The following is a 20,337-nucleotide window of genomic DNA, read 5'->3' on the forward strand; positions in this document are numbered from 1 at the left end:
TGCTTCAGAAGCAATAGAAAAGAGTAGCCGGTGTCTCTTGTTAAAAAGAAATCAGCAGGGTTGAACATTTCATTAGTTTGTCGTCATTGTTGGTACTTGATGGTTTCTGAATTGCTGTACTAGCTGTTTGAGTCTTTCAGGATCAACCATCACGTATAGTCATGGCTTTACAAACTGCTTACATCAGCTTGCTGATCTTGAGAAGGCTGATCATTTTGAAAATTACCTACAATGATGTCTAAGTGAAAGATTCATAGTAGTAGTAGTCATAGTACAGTGCAGTAGAACTTCAGTAAAGGTCAATGCTACACCACATCTAAGCATTGGTCCAATTTGTACAAATATTTGTAGTAAGAAATGCCTCCTTGCTAAATCCAACCTCTCTGCTTTGACCACCCTTTGCTCAAGCAACATGAGCGCTCACATTAACACCCGCGTGAAAATAAAGACTGTGTGCATTTAAAACAGATACCGATTTTTAAAATAATTAATTGCGAGCATCAATCAGTGCGTGATGTATTTCCTCTTCCTTTGTTGATGGTCTCTAATTTACACCCTGGAAAACAATCACAAATTCACAGCTCCTAAATAAGCATGTACTGTTGTCGCTCAGCATGGCTGTGTGCGTGTGCTAAGGAGGAGAGAACACACACACACACGCACACGCACACACACACACATGCTATCCAATCTTCTCCTGTTTTCCTGCTTGGCTGGAGTTAGCCTCGATTTCTCCAGTTTGTCTCTTTGAACTGGAACCACCAGCAGTGTGGAGGCAATTTTTAAATCAACTGAATAATTATGTGGTTACAGTGAATCACACCTCTGCACTCCACAATATCAGTGACATTTTCATTTCAAATAGCTGATTATATAGAAGCTCTTGTTTTTGTCTGCCTCAAATGAATGCTTCTTCATCTGCATGCAAGTGTGTGTGTGTGTGTGTGTGTGTGTGTGTGTGTGTGTGTGTGTGTGTGTGTGTGTGTGTGTGTGTGTGTGTGTGTGTGTGTGTGTGTGTGTGTGTGTGTGTCTCATACTATAACCTTAAGCTAATTCTTGACATCCTGAAGCCTCTTCCCCAATACTTGACACAATATCTTTATTATGAGATGACATATCACCAGGTACGGATTGACATGGTGTTGATTTAATCTCCAGTTGGCCATTAGTGGATTGAAAGAGCACATCCAACCTTATCATGTATTAGTGGTAAAAACGAGGACATGTTTTGGCCCTGTGATAATAGCTCAGGCTATTTTTGTGTCATGTTCTGTTGTCTTGGTAGCAAAGATATTGTTTTTCCTTCAGGGACCCAGATGACTTCTATTGTCTGAGTATAATACCCAAGTGTATAAAGCGAGAACCCAGGAGATTTATCTTTTGCAGTATAAATGGTGCATTATTAGAAGTCCTTGTACGTTAACAGGGTCACAATGGGTCTATTTATTTATTTTTACTCACATTTTTTTTGTTTTTATGTAATTGTTGTTACTATTATTTTATCAAAATTATATCATGCAAAATTTGACAGGAGTAAAGGAACAAAAATAAAAGTACCCCCCCCCCCCTTAGGGGTTGAGAGGTTCAAATGAAATGGGTTTCAAATGAAAATGCTCTGCTGTACGCTGCTGTGTTCTCTGGCTGTCCTAATGCGCAGCGGACCGCCTAGCCTGAGTCACACAGCTGTCCCTGTGCTTTTAATTAGCCCTAATAACCATTTCAATTCCATTAGCAGGAAGCACCAGCCACCTCACCAGCACCAGCACAGCCAGTCAGTTAGGAAGAACACACACACACACACACACGTCACACACACACACACACACACACACACACACACACACACACACACACACACACACAGACACACAGCATACATACATAAATACATACATACATACATGGAAGTATAAACCCTGAATCTGCCTGAATGGGTCATGTTGGATTTACTGCATAACAATATTGGAAATCCATCTTTCTAAGCACATGGGGAGTGCATACATAAATAGAGAGGCACTACAGAGGACTAGAGAAATGGCACTGGACTACATTGAACATATGTCTGTCTAATAGGCTATTTGAAACTGTTTCCTCTCTCTCTTTTTCTCCTCTTCTCTGAATGCTTCCTCCCTCCCTCTCTGCCTTCCCAGCTCACCAATGTGACGGTGCCCTTCATGTTTAAGTATGCAGTGGACGAGCTTAACCAGATGTCGGGACACATGCTGAACCTGAATGACGCGCCAAGCACTGTGGCTACCATGGCAACGGCCGTGCTGATTGGCTGTGAGTCCCAGTCTTGTATTGCACTGGCAGGTGCCGTGCTCATCAGAAGGGACTGTGGGACTGCCTATTATCTACAGGCTGACCTTTCCCAACACATTCATATCAATGCCACTCCGCAACCTCTGCCGCTCCCTCACATTATTTACATTATTTGCTCTGTTCTGCATCTGAGTTCACTTCTATCAATCCACACGGCCCTCTTGTGAGCGCTGACGACTTTTCATATGATACCTCCGTGCTCCCAAGGCAAACAGAGCTAGATACATTTCCAAAGCAGTGGGGAAGAAATTGCTTATGTCCTTTTTGAAAGTGGCTGCATATTTTTTAGTGCTATCCAAAGGCCAGGGATGTTTCTTTCACTTCATCCCTTGAGAGCGCCTCCCTTTTTTCTCCTCTTTGTCCAAATGGGCCCTGCGAATACAAGAGGGGTCACGGGTGACATGTAGTGTGAATGTGAAGTTCCTTCCTGATTAGAGTATTTTTTCACTGGGCTGCTGATGAAAAGCAAAAATAAATAAATAAATAAATGTTGTGAACCTGACACCCACTGCAAGTCACTCCGGCCTCGAGTGAGATCAGCTTGGATGCAATGTACACATAGCCCTGTAGCCACTTATTTTAATGAGCCCACTTAGGTCTTGCACACTAATGCTGCCTGTTGAATAATTGGAATCCAGGAACAGGGCTCCAGACAGGACGAATTAAGGTGACGAGGAAGAATGAAGGAGACGCTGTTAGAGAATGGAATTGTATTTTTTGTTCCCTCTTTGCAACACTTGGGGCCCAGTACTCAGAGCCCGCGGTGACGAGTGTAATTTGGCTGAAAAGGCTGCACAGTGCTCATCCTACCTTGTCAGATGTGGACACATTGTTCATTAGATGAGCATTCCTATTTAACGCCACATTACAGCCCCATGAAGACCGGCAGACAGAGCGATTATTACCCTGACTTTGGTCTCAGTAGACAAGTCGTGTATTCACACAACTCGGTGAAATCGCCACAGGAAGGCCACGTGTCATTCAAACACAGACTAATATTAATTTGTGACAGTCATGCTAGCCATCTGCTGGTATTACAGTTTACGAGAAGTGTAAGGGATCAAATAACTTACTGTGTTGGAATTAGATCTGCTATTGTATTGAACTGAAGCTGCATATAAGGAAGCTTCCTTTAAACTCCCCAAATATGCAACAATAAAAATACCTTTAAGAAAAGCTATGTTGCTTTGATCCACCATCCTACAGATCAGCCAGACAATGTCTAGACTCAGACAGTGGTGAAATTAAGTCTGTTCATCGACAACTCATAGTCACATCTTTCCATGAAACGCTCATTAAAAACCACCTCCCCCTCTTCTAGTATGCTGCTCACACATTGAGCCTGTTCTCTGCCCCACACACACATACACACACGCACAGAACACATTTGTGTACACTTAGATACCCTCCCTTCCCTCTGTCTGCAGTGTGCTGGCCTGTCATAGTAGTGAGGCTTCAGACAGCATCCTGCTTTGTAATTACAGAGGTTTGGGGAGGCTGCTGCTGTAGCACTGCAGTGCTAGCAGACCAGAGATGATGTGAAAAACCTGCCCCGCCACCTCATACAAGCCTTTATGTTAGAGCAGGTGACAAGCCTCAACCCTGTCTAGTCTCAACCGTCTCAATACTCTATTACATCTTACAAGACAGAAAAGGTAGGGGTCAGATTCTTGTTTTGCTGCCTCATATCACTTTAGAGCTACATACCAGTCCTCTGTGTGTAGGATGGGGATATGTTCTCAGAGCCCCGCTGTCTGAACCTCCCTGCTTTTCCCAGCAGGTGTGCTAAACTCTCCGTCTCCTCTGCTATCCCAGATGGCGCGTCACGGGCTTGTGCAGCCCTCTTCAACGAGCTGAGGAACACTGTGTTCGGCAAGGTGGCCCAGAGCTCCATCCGACGCATTGCCAAGAATGTTTTCCTGCACTTGCACAATCTGGATCTGGGATTCCATCTCAGCCGCCAGACAGGAGCGCTGTCCAAGGCCATCGACCGTGGCACACGGGGCATCTCATTTGTCCTCAGTGCGCTCGTCTTCAATCTAGGACCCACAGTCTTCGAGATGGCCCTCGTCAGTGCCATTTTGGTGAGTCTCCAAGTGACATCCACGCACACAGATACTAATGACGGTAATCATAAGCTTCGACATTATTGTTGGATACTACCAGAAACACTGATTACAATTTTCTGGCTTTTATTTCTTGTTGCTGTTACTGTTTCAGTCCTTAATGTTAGCTCAGGACCTTCCATCACCTTGACACTCTTCATAGCAGATTGTCCGGAAATTAATTTCAGGGATATTGTCTCATTTACATTCTAAATGGAATATGAATCCCCGTGAACTTTTGGTGGCAACATAGAGCCCATTAGTGTCAATGATGAATCCCAAAGCTTTGTAGCAACTTAATGTCCTCCTGTGGAGTATGCCCAGAACAGATGCCCCCCTCCTTGGCCACCACTGAAAGAATGGCTCGTCTATAGCTTCGTGCTATTATTCCACTCTGGACCATAATGTCAGCTTGCCTGTAATGAGGGCAGACTCCATTGCCCAAATAGCTAAAGCATTAGCACGATTAGTTCTTGTAGTTTCCCCTCCATTTGTAACACTCAATTTCATAGTGGAATAGTCAAAAACAGTACGTTCTCAAAATGGCTCGTGATGCCAAGGTTGGGGTTCGGTGGTCTGATGTGGTTGCTTGACTTTTTATCACAAAGCTGTTTAGTGACAGCATGTGAAAAGTCCTTTGTTTTGACTGTGCTTTTCTCTTCCACAGTATTATAAGTGTGGTGGACAGTTTGCAGCAGTGGCCTTGGGTACCTTATCAGCATACACACTCTTCACCATTCTCGTCACTCAGTGGAGGTAACAACGAGGATGTTTGTACTAGTCCTGTGTCTGTCTGTTGTTCAAATAATTGTTTTATTGCTTATGTTTGTTATCAGTTGAAAACGATTCAGTAAATAGTTATGTGGCTCTCTGCGCCGACAGTAACAATAATCACTTGAAGCCTGAAATATGTACTTAAGAAAGTGCTTACGTGATTGTGAATGTGTCTCTGCGCACAGGACACGCTTCCGGATAGAAATGAACAAAGCGGACAATGAAGCCGGCAACGCAGCTATTGACTCTCTCCTTAACTATGAGACCGTTAAGGTGAGATTCAACCCCCCACACAGCCACACTTCGCATCCCCACCCCTCCTCCCTTTGTCAATCCGTCCCTTTTATCGCCTTCTTTCTAGCCTTTCTCTTCTCTTCACTTAAGCAAGGCACATTTATGTGAACAAATATTTACTTGTTTGTGATAATAGTGTTTCACTTCCATGATTGCTACTGTCATAATTTTCCTTTTAATCAAAGAAAAGCTCTCTGTGTCTGTCTCTCAGCTTCTCTTTGACTCTCACCACTTTCATAGTTTATCTTTCTGAGTGAGAGGAGTGGGATTTATGGCTGAAAGGGTGGAAAGTCACGGGCAATGTGTACTATAGGTTTACGTAAAGTTTATTTATTTATTATTATTTATAGAGCGGTGTCCCACCAATGTAACCCCAGGACCCAGGTTAGGAGTGCGGCAGTGGAACCTTTTTTAATGCAGTGATTCAGTATTTGTTGAGATTGTGTTGAGTGTTCATAGGATTGTTGTCATAGTCAATAGACAATAGACCTTTTTCACAGCAGCCATTTTGACATGGAATATAGTAGTAGGGTAAACACAGGTGTTGATGATACTAACTAGGGCTGCACAATTAATTTAAATGTTATCGAAATTGCAATATGGCCGAATTAAATATGCAAGTAGAAGTAATATGCAAATCACAAGAGCTGTAATGTTTTGATAAAGGTAAAATGTGTGAGCAATTTAATGAACTACTGTAGTACTGCAGAGAAAACGTTTCACATAATGATGATTTGAATAGGTTGGTTTTTTGTTCTAAAAATTACGTTTGTGATGCTAAAATGATCATTCCCACATGAATGTGAATCTGAATCTCAATCACAATATCTGTCAAAATAATTGCAATATGTTTTGTTTATGTTTTTACCATATTGTGCAGCTCTAATACTAATTAAGGTTCTCTTCCATCCAGGTCAAACACAGTCAGGGTGCTGCTATTGTGCATGTTGTCTCACTGGAATGTCTCGGCTACACTAACCTTAATTAGTTTAATTGGTATTTCATGTGAAAATGGCGGCTGTGAAAACGGTCTATAAGGTTGATTATAAATATTCTACTTCCATATTGTTTGGGTATGTAACAAGCCCCCAGGAAGCGCACCAGGCTTTGAGGCCAATTTGACATAGTGGCCTAACCGCGTGATTACGACATCCGGGTCCTTCAAGTGATGCACACTGACCCCAAAATACTTTTTCCCGCACACAATTATGGGGAAAGAAGCAGCTGTAAAATGTGGATACGTATTTGTGGGTGTCACAACCCCTACAAAATGACTTGTTTTACTATCAGAATTTTCAGTCTGATAACATTTTGAAAGTCTAGAAGAGCTGCACGATGAAATCCTTTTATTCCCATTAAAGTTAAATTAAGTAACGAATGAATGAATGAAGTTAGCCAGCTTGGCTGGTGTAGGTCTCCATTGCGCAGTATGCATTCCTCTGTGTTATTTCTTTACAACAGGAAGTTTCTTGTTTGGCTTCATGCCCTGAGTAACTTTCAAAGGAATGAACGAGGCCCCGCCTCTGACGCTGTATCCAGATCATGTTTAAGTGTTGCCTGTCAACAAGCATGAACTTCATAAGTAGTAAAATGATTGCAAACACTGCATTTCACAATGTGTGAACTGGCCAGATACAGTCACATTGTAGCTCTTAGAATGGAGGTATTGATTAGAACCAGTGGAGGTTGGTCAAAAATTCAATATTATGAGTTATTGTCTCTCTATATAATTGTATTGTAGTGAAATTCTCCATAGTGACATACTGTTCACAGTTCTCGTGCCTAAAGAGATGACACCAATTTTACCAAAATCTGTAAGAGTGGTAGAACACAAAGTAAAGATATAAAAAATATATTATAGTAAAATACTAAAAACTAAACTAAAAACTCCATAAAAACCCCACCCTTTGATCGTCTGATACTTGATTAAATATTGTCATTCATCATCAAGATAATTATCATATTAGTAATTTTGTACCATGTTGCTTGTACATACTTTGTGCATATTGACCTGAAACTAATGATTATGTAATATCTACTAGTTACTTTCTCGATTTAATTGTCTGTGAGATGTCATCAAAATTCCAAAAGCACAAGTTGATGTCTTAAATTGCTATTCTTTTTCAACAGCCTAAAACCTGAAAATATTCAGTTTACTGTCACAAAAGACAGAGAAAGCAGCAGAATGATTGTTAAATTTGCTTGAAAAAGTTACTTTAAAGACTTAGTGATTATCAATATAGTTTTCAATGTGTTATTAGTAACTCAACTCTAAATTAACTCATTCACACACACATTTGACAGATGGATCATTTTCTGGGTTTTTACTAAAAACTAAAAACATCTCTTGCTTCTCTGTCCTGCTCTTCTTCTCTTTTAGGGTAAAATTGTTCACCCTTTTTTTGTATATCGCTACAAACAATGAGACATTTATTACTGGACACTAAGGAGTATTTTCCTGGTTCAATCAATGACCCAAACAGTGTCTCAGTCGTAGTCTTGGACTGGAAGTGTCAGCCACTAGAGACTTTATTGTGAATAGACACGTCTGCAGAGGCCAGGGTGGTTTATGGGGGAGTGTGCTCCCACACCTGACTGATGTAATGCATGCTGTTCTCAGTGGCGTGATTGTCATGAATCTTTTATCTTTCTTTAAGGTTCCCTCTAGGTAACTTCATTGTACATAGTACACACATAAACATAATCAGCATTCAGTTTTCTGGTGCTTTGTTGGCTGTTCTAGATATATTTTGGTACCCATGTTATTTTCTTTGCTGTATTATTTTGCGTCCTGTTTTCCTTAACGTTTTGTTCTGTGTTATTTTGTGTCATCTGTGCCAATGCGGCCGGATTTAGCATCACTCTGAGCTGTGAGTGTGCATATGTAATTAGATCTCCGCCCACTCAGAAATCCGTTCCACTTTCACAAAGGACTGGATGAGAACCTGAACATGGTGCCTTGCACTGCTTCTGTTTGTCCTCTATGTGCTACTTTCTTCTCTCTCTCTCTCTGATTCCCTGCATTACCCTATATGCAAATCAGTGGCAAGTCGGTAGCGGCACAGCACCACTGCCGTGAGCTAGAGAAGCAAATCGCCCACTTAACCAGAGCAGAGGAACAATAGTGCAAACTAAACAAACAGCAATATTAGGTAATTGGCAGCAGAGTTGAGGAGGGTTGTTGTTGTGATCATGCCGTAGTTTTATATGCTGAATTTAAGAGATGTGCTTGTGGCTGATTCATGAGGTGTTTTTTTTTTTCTCTAAATGATAGCTGCATGTCTTAATCAAAGTAGGGGTTCCTTGTGTGGTGTAACACTTATGAGCTATCTGTGCTCTGTTGGTAGGTGTCTGTTGCAGATGTAAATACAGAGGTGCCGATGATGAATACTTTGCAGCAATTCTTCTTTAACTTGCAAGAGATGTTTCTTGGCTTTTCTTGCAATTATAATTGCCTAATATTTTCTAAACTGTTCTTTTGCCATAATCACCATCCTCTGCCTGCTCAGCAAAGAAGGCTCTGGATTTTGTTTCATCGCCCTCCACATCTTTTAAGATCAGTGGGGAGGAGATGAAGATACAGAGACATGAAAAAGTCCTTTAGAGGCCAACTGAGACCCAGACTACGCCCAGAGCGGTCACTGAGAACAAATGCAGCCTTGAGGCAGGCTGCGCTAAGTGCCTATCTGCCTGACACTGCTCTCCATGCTTCCTTAACCTTTAACCTTAACCATATTTTGTGTCTCTCCCTCTTTCTCTCTCCACTTACTTTCTTTCTTTCCTTTTGTGAATCCCTTTGCTGTCTCCATGCCCTGTGCTCCCGTCTCTCCTCCCTCTCTTCATGTTTCTCATCTTGGCTGCAGTACTTCAACAATGAGAAGTATGAAGCTGAAAAGTATGATGGATACCTGAAGATCTATGAGTCATCCTCTTTAAAAACCACTTCCACGCTCGCCATGCTCAACTTTGGCCAGAGTGCCATCTTCAGTGTCGGCCTCACTGGCATTATGTTGCTGGCCAGCAAGGGCATCGCTGCAGGTGAGTGAGGGAGGAGTTTTGGGTTTTGATGTGTGAGTATGTTTCCATTTTTTCCCCCCCAATCATTCGCTCACCATCTATAAACCATGAAACACAGTGTCCAGATGTAAAGGTGCAAAATACCTGTCATCTTACCTGAATGTACCTCTTCATGCCAATGTGTCCACAGCACAATGGAAAAATTGTGCATTTGGGAATAAGAACGCTTAAAAAACACCTCAAAACAAAATCAAATGGACAGATGAAAATGACAAGTAAAACCCTGACTGAACTGGATAATAGAAACTAAATGAGAACAAAGCACAGCAAGCATGAAAAAGTGGCATGAATAGGAAATAAAATAGCCTTGATGCAGAAAATGAAATCACAGTGGGTGGAGATAGATTCAGACTGTAACATGCTTTGTCTGCTTTCACAACTTGAAAGAAGAAATAGTTGGAATGTTTTTTGTTTTTTTTAGACACATATACAGTATGATACAATAGAGCTAGATTATGTGCGTCTCTATAAGTTGTTTTGTTGCTTTCGTGTAGGTACGATGACGGTGGGAGACCTGGTGATGGTGAACGGCCTGCTCTTCCAGCTCTCCCTCCCCCTCAACTTCCTGGGTACAGTGTACAGAGAGACCAGGCAGGCCCTAATAGACATGAACACTCTTTTCACCCTGCTCAATGTAGACACCAAGATCAAGGTAACTTGTCGACCTGACATTCTCCACATTGTAGCAATAAATTGCAAAATTGTTTTGTGTTTTTACATTTTCTCTTCCTCTAACAAGCGAGAGCAGTAGAGATGAACTTTTTTGAGATAGAAAGTAAGTATAGAGTTGAATATAAAACACAAGTAAACCCAATAAATTCATATTGTGTAATTGTACAAGTGGTAAAAGATTTTTACTCAGGGCTAAATTATTCTTGGTCCCATAACCCAGCGAACCCATTCAAACGGTTGCTATGACTCAGGTTCTTCCTCATCTATTGCCACTTGTAGAACATATTACTTTCTGCATTAGTGTTAAATATATAGGGATATTCGGACAAATTGTAGCAGAATGTTTGTTTTTTGGCCTTTTTGTGATGATTTAGCATTTATTAACCGGTTGTGACCTGTAGCCATTTTAACTGAGTGACACAGTTAATTTTGACAGATTTGCTTTCGGGTAATGAAGGCAGCTTTCCTTTTTCAGTATCAGTAGGCGCTGTTTCCGAACATGAACTTTTTTTCCATCATTGATTGAACAGCAAGCTTGTTTTATTTGTGTCATTTTGTTTTGTGTTCCAGAGAGTTAGGACCTGATACAAATTATCAACCCGACTCGGGATATATGAGAGGGTTTTTTGTTGTTGTTGTTGTACTATTTGTGCAGATCATCTGCTCAATCAGTGATAGAGAAAACAGGTGTGTATCATTAGGTACTCTAAACAGTGAGTAAATGAGCGCTGTCAAGTCGTGTTGGGAAGGGTGAAACTGTTGTTGTTGAACTCCCTGTGGTTCACTTTTGCTTAATATTTTTATTAGCAAAAGCCACCCTTTCCTGCACTGACTCTGAAGTGTTGTGTTCTTCAATAATCCCTTTAAGTTTTCAGTTTCCCAATAGGGATAACAACATTACAACAACGATTATTATTAGAATTCATCAGTCGATCAATTAATTTCTTTACATTTGAGAAACTGAAACTAATAAATGTTTGGCATTTTTGCCTGAAAAATGACAAATTGTTATCAAAATAGTTGCAGATTCATTAATCTGTCAACCAGGGTGCCCTGATAGCTCACCTGGTGGAGCTGGCTATGACCTATGGCCCTTTGCTGTGTGTCCTCTCTACTATCTCTCTCCCTTCTTTTGTCCCTCTTCAGCTGTCACTATTAATTAAAGGGCAAGAAAAATATAAAAAATAAACAAATAATTTGTGACTAACTGATTAATCAGCTTATCATTTCAACACTAGTGCAAACTAAGCTGTACTGCCCTTCATATGGGGGCTTTATATAACACACAAATATTAACTCACATTTAAAAGAAGATCCTTTTCTTTAACTTTTAACCATTAAGTGTCCAAAACTCCTATTTTAGACAAGTAAGTCCTCAGTTTCATCAATTGTTTTTGTGAGCGATTTCATTGTATTTATCTTTTCTTTTCATTTCTTACACAACATGACAGCCCATCTTGCGTCAGAAGAGCACATTTAAGTGCAAATGTGCGCCTGCTGCCTAACAATATGAATGCCATCCCCGTCTCCAGCCTGTAATTACAGTAGGAGAAATGAAACTGTCCAGTTATTTTTCACTCATCAGTAATACTCCTCCATTGTGATTCCCCGTGGAATGGCACTGCCCAGCAGGCCATTACTGTCTGAATGCTTTTTTTTTGTGCAACACATTGGCCTATTATGTAGATGTAAAATTAACTAATAAACTCCCCCTCACTTGAAAACTGCTTCACAAAATAAAAAATAAATGATTTGGGCTTTTTTCCATGTTGGGGGGTGTGTGAAATTATCATCTGTTTATACTAATGGACTGAGTTATTTGTATTAATTGGCTGAGGTGGATTGAGGGTGATTATGTTTCTATTAAGCAGTATAGAAACGGAGCAGATCAGGCTTTTACGCTCAGGGTAAGGACAGTTCTTTATTCACTGCTGACCTTGGCTCCATCTCAGCACTGTGGCTCAGCTCAGTATGTACCGAAAGTTTTCATGCCTATTGATCCTTCAGTCACCATGAAGGGCAGTGTGTGAAGACGGTCTTTTGAAACGACCCCTCAAATTTGCTGTGAATGTCTCTGCTTTATGCAGTCTGTGTTAGCTCTGTGCTCCAGCATTATCCCTCTTTACAAGGTGTTGGAGTAAGGTTGCATCATGTTAGGCCTCGTATGCCAGTGGCTGTTCTGTATCCGTCTCCTCTCTCTCTCTGTTTTCGTCTGTCTCAACTCTCTGATGGTTTTTCTCTAGGAGAGGGATCTCGCCCCAGCGTTAACCATCCCACCCCAGGAGGCCACCATCCGCTTCGAGGACGTATACTTTGAATACCTAGAAGGACAGAAAGTCCTAAACGGAGTGTCCTTCGAAGTTCCTGCTGGGAAGAAGGTGGCTATCGTTGGTGGCAGTGGGTCAGGGTAGGTCACCTTTCATACAAGTACGACTGTCAACCTTTAGCCAGGTGTGTGTCATCTCATTTGTATGTGCAATGCAGTCCTATCATCTGATATCATCAGTAGACTGTGGGGGTGCTGCTCACAGACACAATGATGCTGACGATTGGTTCCACGTCTGGTTGCAGGAAAAGCACCATTGTGCGGCTGTTGTTCCGCTTCTATGAGCCCCAGCGGGGGAACATCTACATAGCGGGGCAGAATATCCGAGATGTCAGCCTTGACAGCCTGAGGAAGGCTTTGGGGGTCGTACCTCAGGTCTGTGGCACATCAACACAACACAACACAATAAAATAAACAAAAACAATGAGAAATGATTTGTATCAACATAATTTTTACTATTTGTCGCCACAAATGAATTGTACATGTGCTCTAGATATGACTTATTTTAGACTTATTATTGATTATCATACACAACAAGGGGGCAGCATAGAACAACGTAGCATTAATAGTTAAAAGCATCAGAAATAAGCTGAATTCATTTAGCTTTTCACTGCAGTGAGCTCAGAGGCTGATCTGAACAGATGGTACATGAACAGTATTTTTGTCATTTGCGTTCTTTCTCCTTCTCCCTCCTACCCTTGTCTATATATCTGCAGTCCTCTGTTTCTGTCTCTGCTGCAATAAAAAATATTCTCTGAAGCCTCATTGTTTTTCTCTAACTGTTTTTGTTGTCAGGATGCCGTTCTGTTCCACAACACCATCTTCTACAACCTGCAGTACGGGAACATCAACGCTACACCAGAGGAGGTGTACCAAGTGGCTCGTCTAGCAGGCATCCATGATGCTATCCTCAGGATGCCCTATGGCTATGACACCCAGGTTGGGGAGCGGGGCCTCAAGCTGTCAGGTTTGCTGCGCTATTATGACTACTGTTTAAATATGCTCTCCTCTGCAGAAGCAAGTAAAAGAGTTGTGTGTTTTGTGTTTTTCCCTGGGTGGTATACTAAGCTAAAAAATTTAAAACCCTGAAATTGTTTCAGTAACTGGCTGATAATAGTTTAATTCCAATGTGTATATACTGTATATTCACACAGAGCTGGGACATTCAGTATTTTTTTCTACTAGAAGGCTCCATCTAGCAATTATTTTCATTATCCATTAATCTGTCAATTAAATTAATCGTTTCATCTACAGTATAAAACATAAAAAATGCCTGTCACAGTTTTCTAAAGGTGACCTTCAGATAGCTTACTTTGTCCCACAAATAGTCCAAAACCAAAACAGGTTTAATTTACAATGAAATATGAAACAAGAGAAAAGCAGCAAATCCTCACATTTAAGAAGCTGGGACCACACACTGTTCTGCATTTTATTTGAATAAAATTGATTCATTGATTACCACAGTTGTTGCAGATTAATCGAGTAATACTTTCAGATATAATATAATATTGATTTTGTGATATGAGGCTGGATATTTTCTGGGATTTTAGGTATAGTATTATAAAAATATGACTTGAATATTTAGTTTTTCTGGTCTCAAAGACATGCTTTACACAGTACCACAGTTTGACCTTATCTGACTACTATAGCTGAACTCCTACTTGCATTACACATTATGTGATTACCCATCAAATATTTATTGAATGCAGAAATCAAAGTATTGAGCCCAAAATTATATTTTATTTTGAAGGTACACTTTGCACACGGTCATTTCTATACTTCTCCTATTCTTTCGCTTCTATTCTTCTTGTTAGAAGAAATTAAGCAAAGTATAAGAGCTTAAATATTCTATCTGCAGCAAATAATATATATTTGGATGGCAGTTGCCATGTTGCATGCTTTTAGAAAGAAAGGATGGAGAGACGCTGTGATGCTGTGAGAAAGATTTCAGTTTGCACAGCTCTATATTATATTAAAACTTCTGCTTAATCACGGCCGATGAAAATTACTTTTAAGACTTTGATTACAAGCTGTCTTGTAAAATAGTAAAGCTTCCGTTATTTATTAATTTCAATCTTATTTTATGATTCAATATGAGACTTAATCAGTAGCTGCATCATTGTTATTTTGCTGTCCTCTTCTTTGTAGTGTATTAACTTATGTGGCATGTTGCCTTATTTGATCTGCAGTGATAGCACAAGACTGTGTAGTATTTGGCTGCTAGCATCACTCTGCAACTCATTTAGCCCACGTAAACACACAGTGTGTGAGCACTTTCACTCAACATTCAAGATGCAATTACTGGCAGCACAGATTTCTTTATGTGGAGTGACTGTGAGTGAGAGAACGGACAAAATAAAGACATGACTAACTTCTCATTAATTTCACTGCTTCTGTACGTGACAGCTGCCAGTGAGTTTGTCAGAGGAGGAGGTTCAGGGAGGGAGGGGGGCAGTCTCGGCTGCGAGGCTCCTAACTTCCTTCATTGCTGTTCTCCAGTGCCAGCAATATTTATATCTGCTGAACGCCGCTTGCTTTCAAGAGGCCACACACAGTTCATTTGTAATAAAGGCAGAGTCCGACACAGTGGGAGAATTCTTTGCGCCCTGCTGTTTTTTTTTTCTTCTCAATTAAATGAAAGTCTGTTTTACCAGTCTGAAGCCTGTAGCATTGGTATTGTCTGAGTGGTGGCTTTCCGTTTGAGGTAATTATCTGATCAGAAAGGCCAGAGAGAGACCCGCTGTATCCTTATATATTTCAACCCCTTTTGTCTTTAGCCTGGTTTGCTTTTATTTATGACATCTGTTGTTTTGTTTCAGGAGGGGAGAAGCAACGTGTCGCCATCGCCCGCGCAATACTAAAGAATCCACCCATCCTCCTGTATGACGAAGCAACATCCTCCCTCGACTCTATCACAGAAGAGGTGGGCCTGACAGTGCATGAACACATACACACTGACAGACACAGGCATTTGTACATAACATACCCATAAATGCCCGTTCTCTGCTGCACGTACGGGTTGACACCTCACCGTGCCTGCATACACATTTAGCAGAACAAACACCCACTCAGTCACCTGCTGTAGGTACACAATAATTCAGCTCACTCCTGCGTCACATACCTGCTGTGACATACCCCCCACCCCCCCACCCCCAATGCACACACGCACCAACCCATGTTCTCCCTTGCCACCTGCCACTGTTTTCTGCTACTTAATCTCCAGCTCAGCTTAAACCTTGCAGTCTTTGTAAATGTTACATTTAATGAGAAAGTTCAGTGTGCCCTCTCTGAACTTTGGGAGAAAGAGTAGGGCAGTAGATGTGGTTGTTAATTGAGATTTTCTGTTGCCTCTCATCACGGCAGTGTTTTTAAATTATCATATATAAACATTGGAAAGAAAAGCATATGAAGGTGGATGTTGCTGAGCAACATTCTGTTGACTTAGCTTCATCTTCAGATCAAAGTTTGTTCTTGTTTTTGCAGACCATCATTATTGCAAACCTGCAGAACTATTTCCTTTTCGATTAGGGAATATTCTAACATAACATATTCCAAAAATATGGAAATGTAGCACCTTGGTGATGTGAGCCACATAATTAAGTGAGATGTAAGTATTTGTATTACTCCTTGACTTGAAAATTGAGAGCTGTAACCCTTCCATATTTTTTGGAATGTGTTCGCTGGATTTTTGGGTTTAGCCCTCCACTGAGAGTTCCATTGTTAAAGTGCAACCTCTATTTCCAAAACAAACTGATTAGGTTATTTGTCTTTGTGTGCTTCCAGAACATCCTGAATTCAATGAAGGAGATGGTGAAGGACAGGACATCAATGTTCATTGCCCACAGGCTTTCCACAATCGTGGATGCAGACGAGATTATTGTGCTGAATGGGGTAAGAACTCATCCACTTATTTTTTTACTTGATCTCATATCTTCCCTGATTAACATTTCCAGTTGTAATGTCAGGCTCATAAAAAGCAAAGAATATGACTGTTCAGAATGTTCAGAGTACAAACATGCACTGTGTTAATTGCCAGTCCAATTAGACGTTTTTGCATTGAAGGGAAGGATGATGACCTGCACTCTGCCTGACCTTCAGTGCACTGTCTCTGCCAGCAACAAGAATTTAGCAAGTAGCCTCTGTTTTTGCCAATCATTTATTTTGAGTTACCTTTCTGCAACGTACGTGATGAAAACATGCTTTGTTTAGCTTTTCTCATTAACTTCAACAACAACAGGACACTGTTGGTAGAATTTAATGTATTATTTTCTCCATAAGGGCTCATTAAAGCAGTCAGACTTGACTGGCTGTTTTGGTCAGATGGCGTGTCTTGTTTGTCTTGGTGACTAATAATGTATGGGCCAGCTTCCCAGACACTGATGAGGCCTCGTCCAGGACTAAAACATGTATTTCAATGGAGATCGCCATTCACATGGATTATCTATACAAGTCAGGCTAAAGGGGCCATGGAGAAGAAGATAATTTTAAATAAAAAGCAGACAGTGAATCTTTTTGGTTTATTATAATTACATTGTGCATCAGAGAAATATCCAAGTAAAGAGAAAAATGCTGCAGTACATAATGGGTTGGGCTTTAGATACTGTAAAGCACAAAAAGACAAAGAGTAAAGTCTGTTATTATCTGGAAAGTAAGAGTTAATATGAAATGTACATTATCACAAATGAAGTGACATTTGCCACCGGTGCCAGAGTCGAATAGGATAAATTGAGAAGAGGTTTCTTTGAACTACAGCAAGAGAGCATGTGTCGTTCCATGTTTCCAGAGTCAGATGGCAGGGATCAGACGGTTGTGGCGAGGAGGCATGTTTGCGTGTGATGTCGCCATGGCGTTTGCTGGTGTCACCAGCAGAGGACTGCCTGGGGTGCTCATTAAAATAACGAGCGGAAACAGTCACGTGCTCGTCTTGGGTGCACTAAAGATGATGCCAACACCTCTGCATGCTCATGGGAGGTGGGGGAAGGGGGTGACTTCATTTGTGTTTGACTGTGTGGGAGGTATGTGTGTTTGTTGCGTGTGGATGCGCGTGTGTGTCTGCGAGTCCGTGTTTTTGTGAGAGAAATTGCAACAGTTGTTGGGGAGGCGGCAGGGATTCTAGGGGGGAGCTGACTCGCCGCACAGAGTGTGGTCAGTGTTGTGTGGTCATGAAGAGATGCTACTTATAGGACTGTGCTCATGGCCTATCTTTTCTAACGTCAAAGTCTTTTTTTTTGGCAAGTATTATTCAAATGTTTCTTTTCTCATTGATTCCCTGCTCCTTTTTTTTTTTTTTTTTTTTTTTCCTCTGCCAGGGTAAAGTGGCAGAGCGAGGCAGCCACCACACCCTCCTCACCAACCCAAGCAGCTTGTACGCAGACCTGTGGAACACTCAGAACAGCAAATTCCTCAGCGACAGCAAGAACTCACCCCAACAGCCGACTGAGCGCCTGTCCCAGAAGGAGGAGGAGAGGAAAAAGCTGCAGGAGGAGATCCTAAACAGTGTTAAGGGCTGTGGGAACTGCTCCTGTTGAGAGAAGCTGCCACCCTCCATGTCACTTCGTCCCTCACAGATGGCCTATGCTGGAATCCGCTGGAGTCTGTGCAGTATTGTGCGAGGGAGCGGAGTAAGGGTGCATCCCAACTACCCACGCCCACTTCAGCCAAGCCCCCACCCATGTGACTATCCCTCCTCCTACTCGTGTGAATAAAGGCCACTGCTCGCCAAAGTGAAGGAGGAGGAGCAGAACAGGGAGCAAGTGTGTTTAGCACTGGCTGGTGTCCAGAGATGGAGCTTCTATGCCAGTTGCCTCAGCTGAAGCCAAGCATAAGAGACCTTGTATATCACATACGTGTGTGTAAGACATCTGTTAGTCAACATGGTTGCCCCCCCCCCCTCCTCATTTTTTACATCAGGTTTATTGACATCTTCCATTGCACTGGAAACAGATGAGAGTACACATAATGACTTACATATGCCTTGATGTTGACACAAAATTTGTATGGATTTAATTTTTTTAATTATTTTTGAAATAAACTGAACCTATAGTTTGCTTTTTTTATATTAACAATGTTCACATATTACCATTTGTTCTGCAATTAGGCAATCACAGTTAAAATACTTCAGGTTGTTTTGCAGTATGTTGTTTGAACAACACTATTTCATAAAGCAAGTACTTTATTTGGATTCGGTCATAATGCACCTTGTCCACGACACTGTTTTCAAGGCATGTGATAAAAATATAAAATTTGGCACATAATCAAGTCCTTCTGGATGAATGTCAAAATAATGTGGATGTTTGAACTCATGAACATACAAAACAGCTCCTCGGTGAATTTTCAATATGTCGCAGTCACATTCATGTAAATATAACGCTGAGAATTACAAGAAGCAGCTCTACTAAATCATGAATGGTTTTCACCACAATTGGAGCCACATTACGAGGCGACAACTTGAAAGCGTCCTCTGGGAACATTTTAACAGTCGTATCATTTAGCCTTGGTTGACGGGCATCTTCTAATCTAAAGTTTTACCAGTGCTAAGACAGCTTTTTGGATTGTATGTTAAGACTTCCTCTTAAACGTTACATGTTAATATTTAAATAACAGTACATGTATGTCCTCATTTTTTGAGGGCTGTTTTGACTGTGATATGCACATTCTGTTAGGAACACGGATATGGTATTGTATCTATAAATGAAAAAACGGATTAGTCGGTGATAATGTAAAGCCTGTTTCTTTGTATTCTGGCCTATGTTGACAGTTTGAGTACACTGCAGAGAGATTCATACATTTTGGCTTTAAATAATAAGGTCTCTATACTGCTCTTCTGATTAGGGTTGAGTAAAATGATGATAATATATACAAGATTCATATCATTTATACATATAATAAAGAAATCTCTTTAGTGTCTGTGGTTGTATTGGACAATTACCCCTCTATGGTTACTAGATAAATGAGTGGTCACAAGATGATTGATAAGAGAGAAACAAATAAACATATTTCTGATACATAAAACTGACACTTTTTGCTTTTTATGTGTTAAAGGAAATGCTTACTAATTGTAAATTGCACTGCTCACATCTGTAGATAAAAACGGCTCATTGGAAGTTAATGAATTATTTTTATATTCAGGTGATTTAATTAAAACATACCTATAAATATTTCTTCCAATAGATCCTCCCTAAATGTTACACACTGGACCTTTAAGTGTCTATATTGAATCTCCAGAAATGTTCTATATCATGATAGAGTATATATTGTATATTGATACATTAACCATCATACAGCCACACACTCAGTATAGCTGAACCGATCCTGTGTTCAAATGCAGACAATGTCCAACAGATTTTAAGTTCGTAAAATGCATCAAAATTACTATAAAACTGTGTATCTATTGTTTCATAATCAATGTAAAATTGGCAATAAATTGAGTCTGTGTAACTGATGTGAGCAGCCAAAGAAATTGTTTTAGATTTTGTATTGAACAGATTATTGATCCGTCCTCCATTGAATCCCAGCACTGTCTCATTGTGTTCATTGTCTAGTGGACAATGACAGTGGATCCCCCTCAAGAACCCCTGCAGCTCCCTGGATCCTCCTCTGGGACCAGATACATTATAGAGGACACTTTCTGTGAGGCCTTTCGGCAGGATTATAATTGAAACCGACAATAACAAAAACATTCACATAGCGTGACAGACCAAGCCCTTGCTGCGCTGCATAGTGAAACCTCCACCACCTCCTGTGGAAGCCACACATTATAGATGAAAG

At 40.8% G+C, this 20,337-nt stretch overlaps 1 protein-coding gene across 2 annotated transcripts in view; it reads left to right on the plus strand.

Annotated features, from left to right (window-relative positions):
• abcb7 (ATP-binding cassette, sub-family B (MDR/TAP), member 7) overlaps positions 1-19,581 on the plus strand; it is a 25,333-nt gene extending 5,752 nt beyond the window's left edge. For both annotated transcript variants that reach the window (XM_051419018.1, XM_051419019.1), the window contains exons 5-16: positions 2,151-2,283; positions 4,138-4,406; positions 5,095-5,183; positions 5,387-5,474; positions 9,359-9,533; positions 10,067-10,224; positions 12,488-12,651; positions 12,816-12,945; positions 13,366-13,537; positions 15,390-15,493; positions 16,354-16,461; positions 17,880-19,581. In XM_051419018.1, coding sequence (XP_051274978.1) covers positions 2,151-2,283; positions 4,138-4,406; positions 5,095-5,183; positions 5,387-5,474; positions 9,359-9,533; positions 10,067-10,224; positions 12,488-12,651; positions 12,816-12,945; positions 13,366-13,537; positions 15,390-15,493; positions 16,354-16,461; positions 17,880-18,098 — 1,809 coding nt within the window. In that variant the 3' untranslated portion in view covers positions 18,099-19,581. The remainder of the gene's footprint in view (positions 1-2,150; positions 2,284-4,137; positions 4,407-5,094; positions 5,184-5,386; positions 5,475-9,358; positions 9,534-10,066; positions 10,225-12,487; positions 12,652-12,815; positions 12,946-13,365; positions 13,538-15,389; positions 15,494-16,353; positions 16,462-17,879) is intronic.
• Positions 19,582-20,337: the final 756 nt, after the last annotated feature.

This window comes from Dicentrarchus labrax, unplaced genomic scaffold (assembly GCF_905237075.1).
Source record: "Dicentrarchus labrax unplaced genomic scaffold, dlabrax2021, whole genome shotgun sequence".
NCBI classification, from domain to species: Eukaryota; Metazoa; Chordata; class Actinopteri; family Moronidae; genus Dicentrarchus; species Dicentrarchus labrax.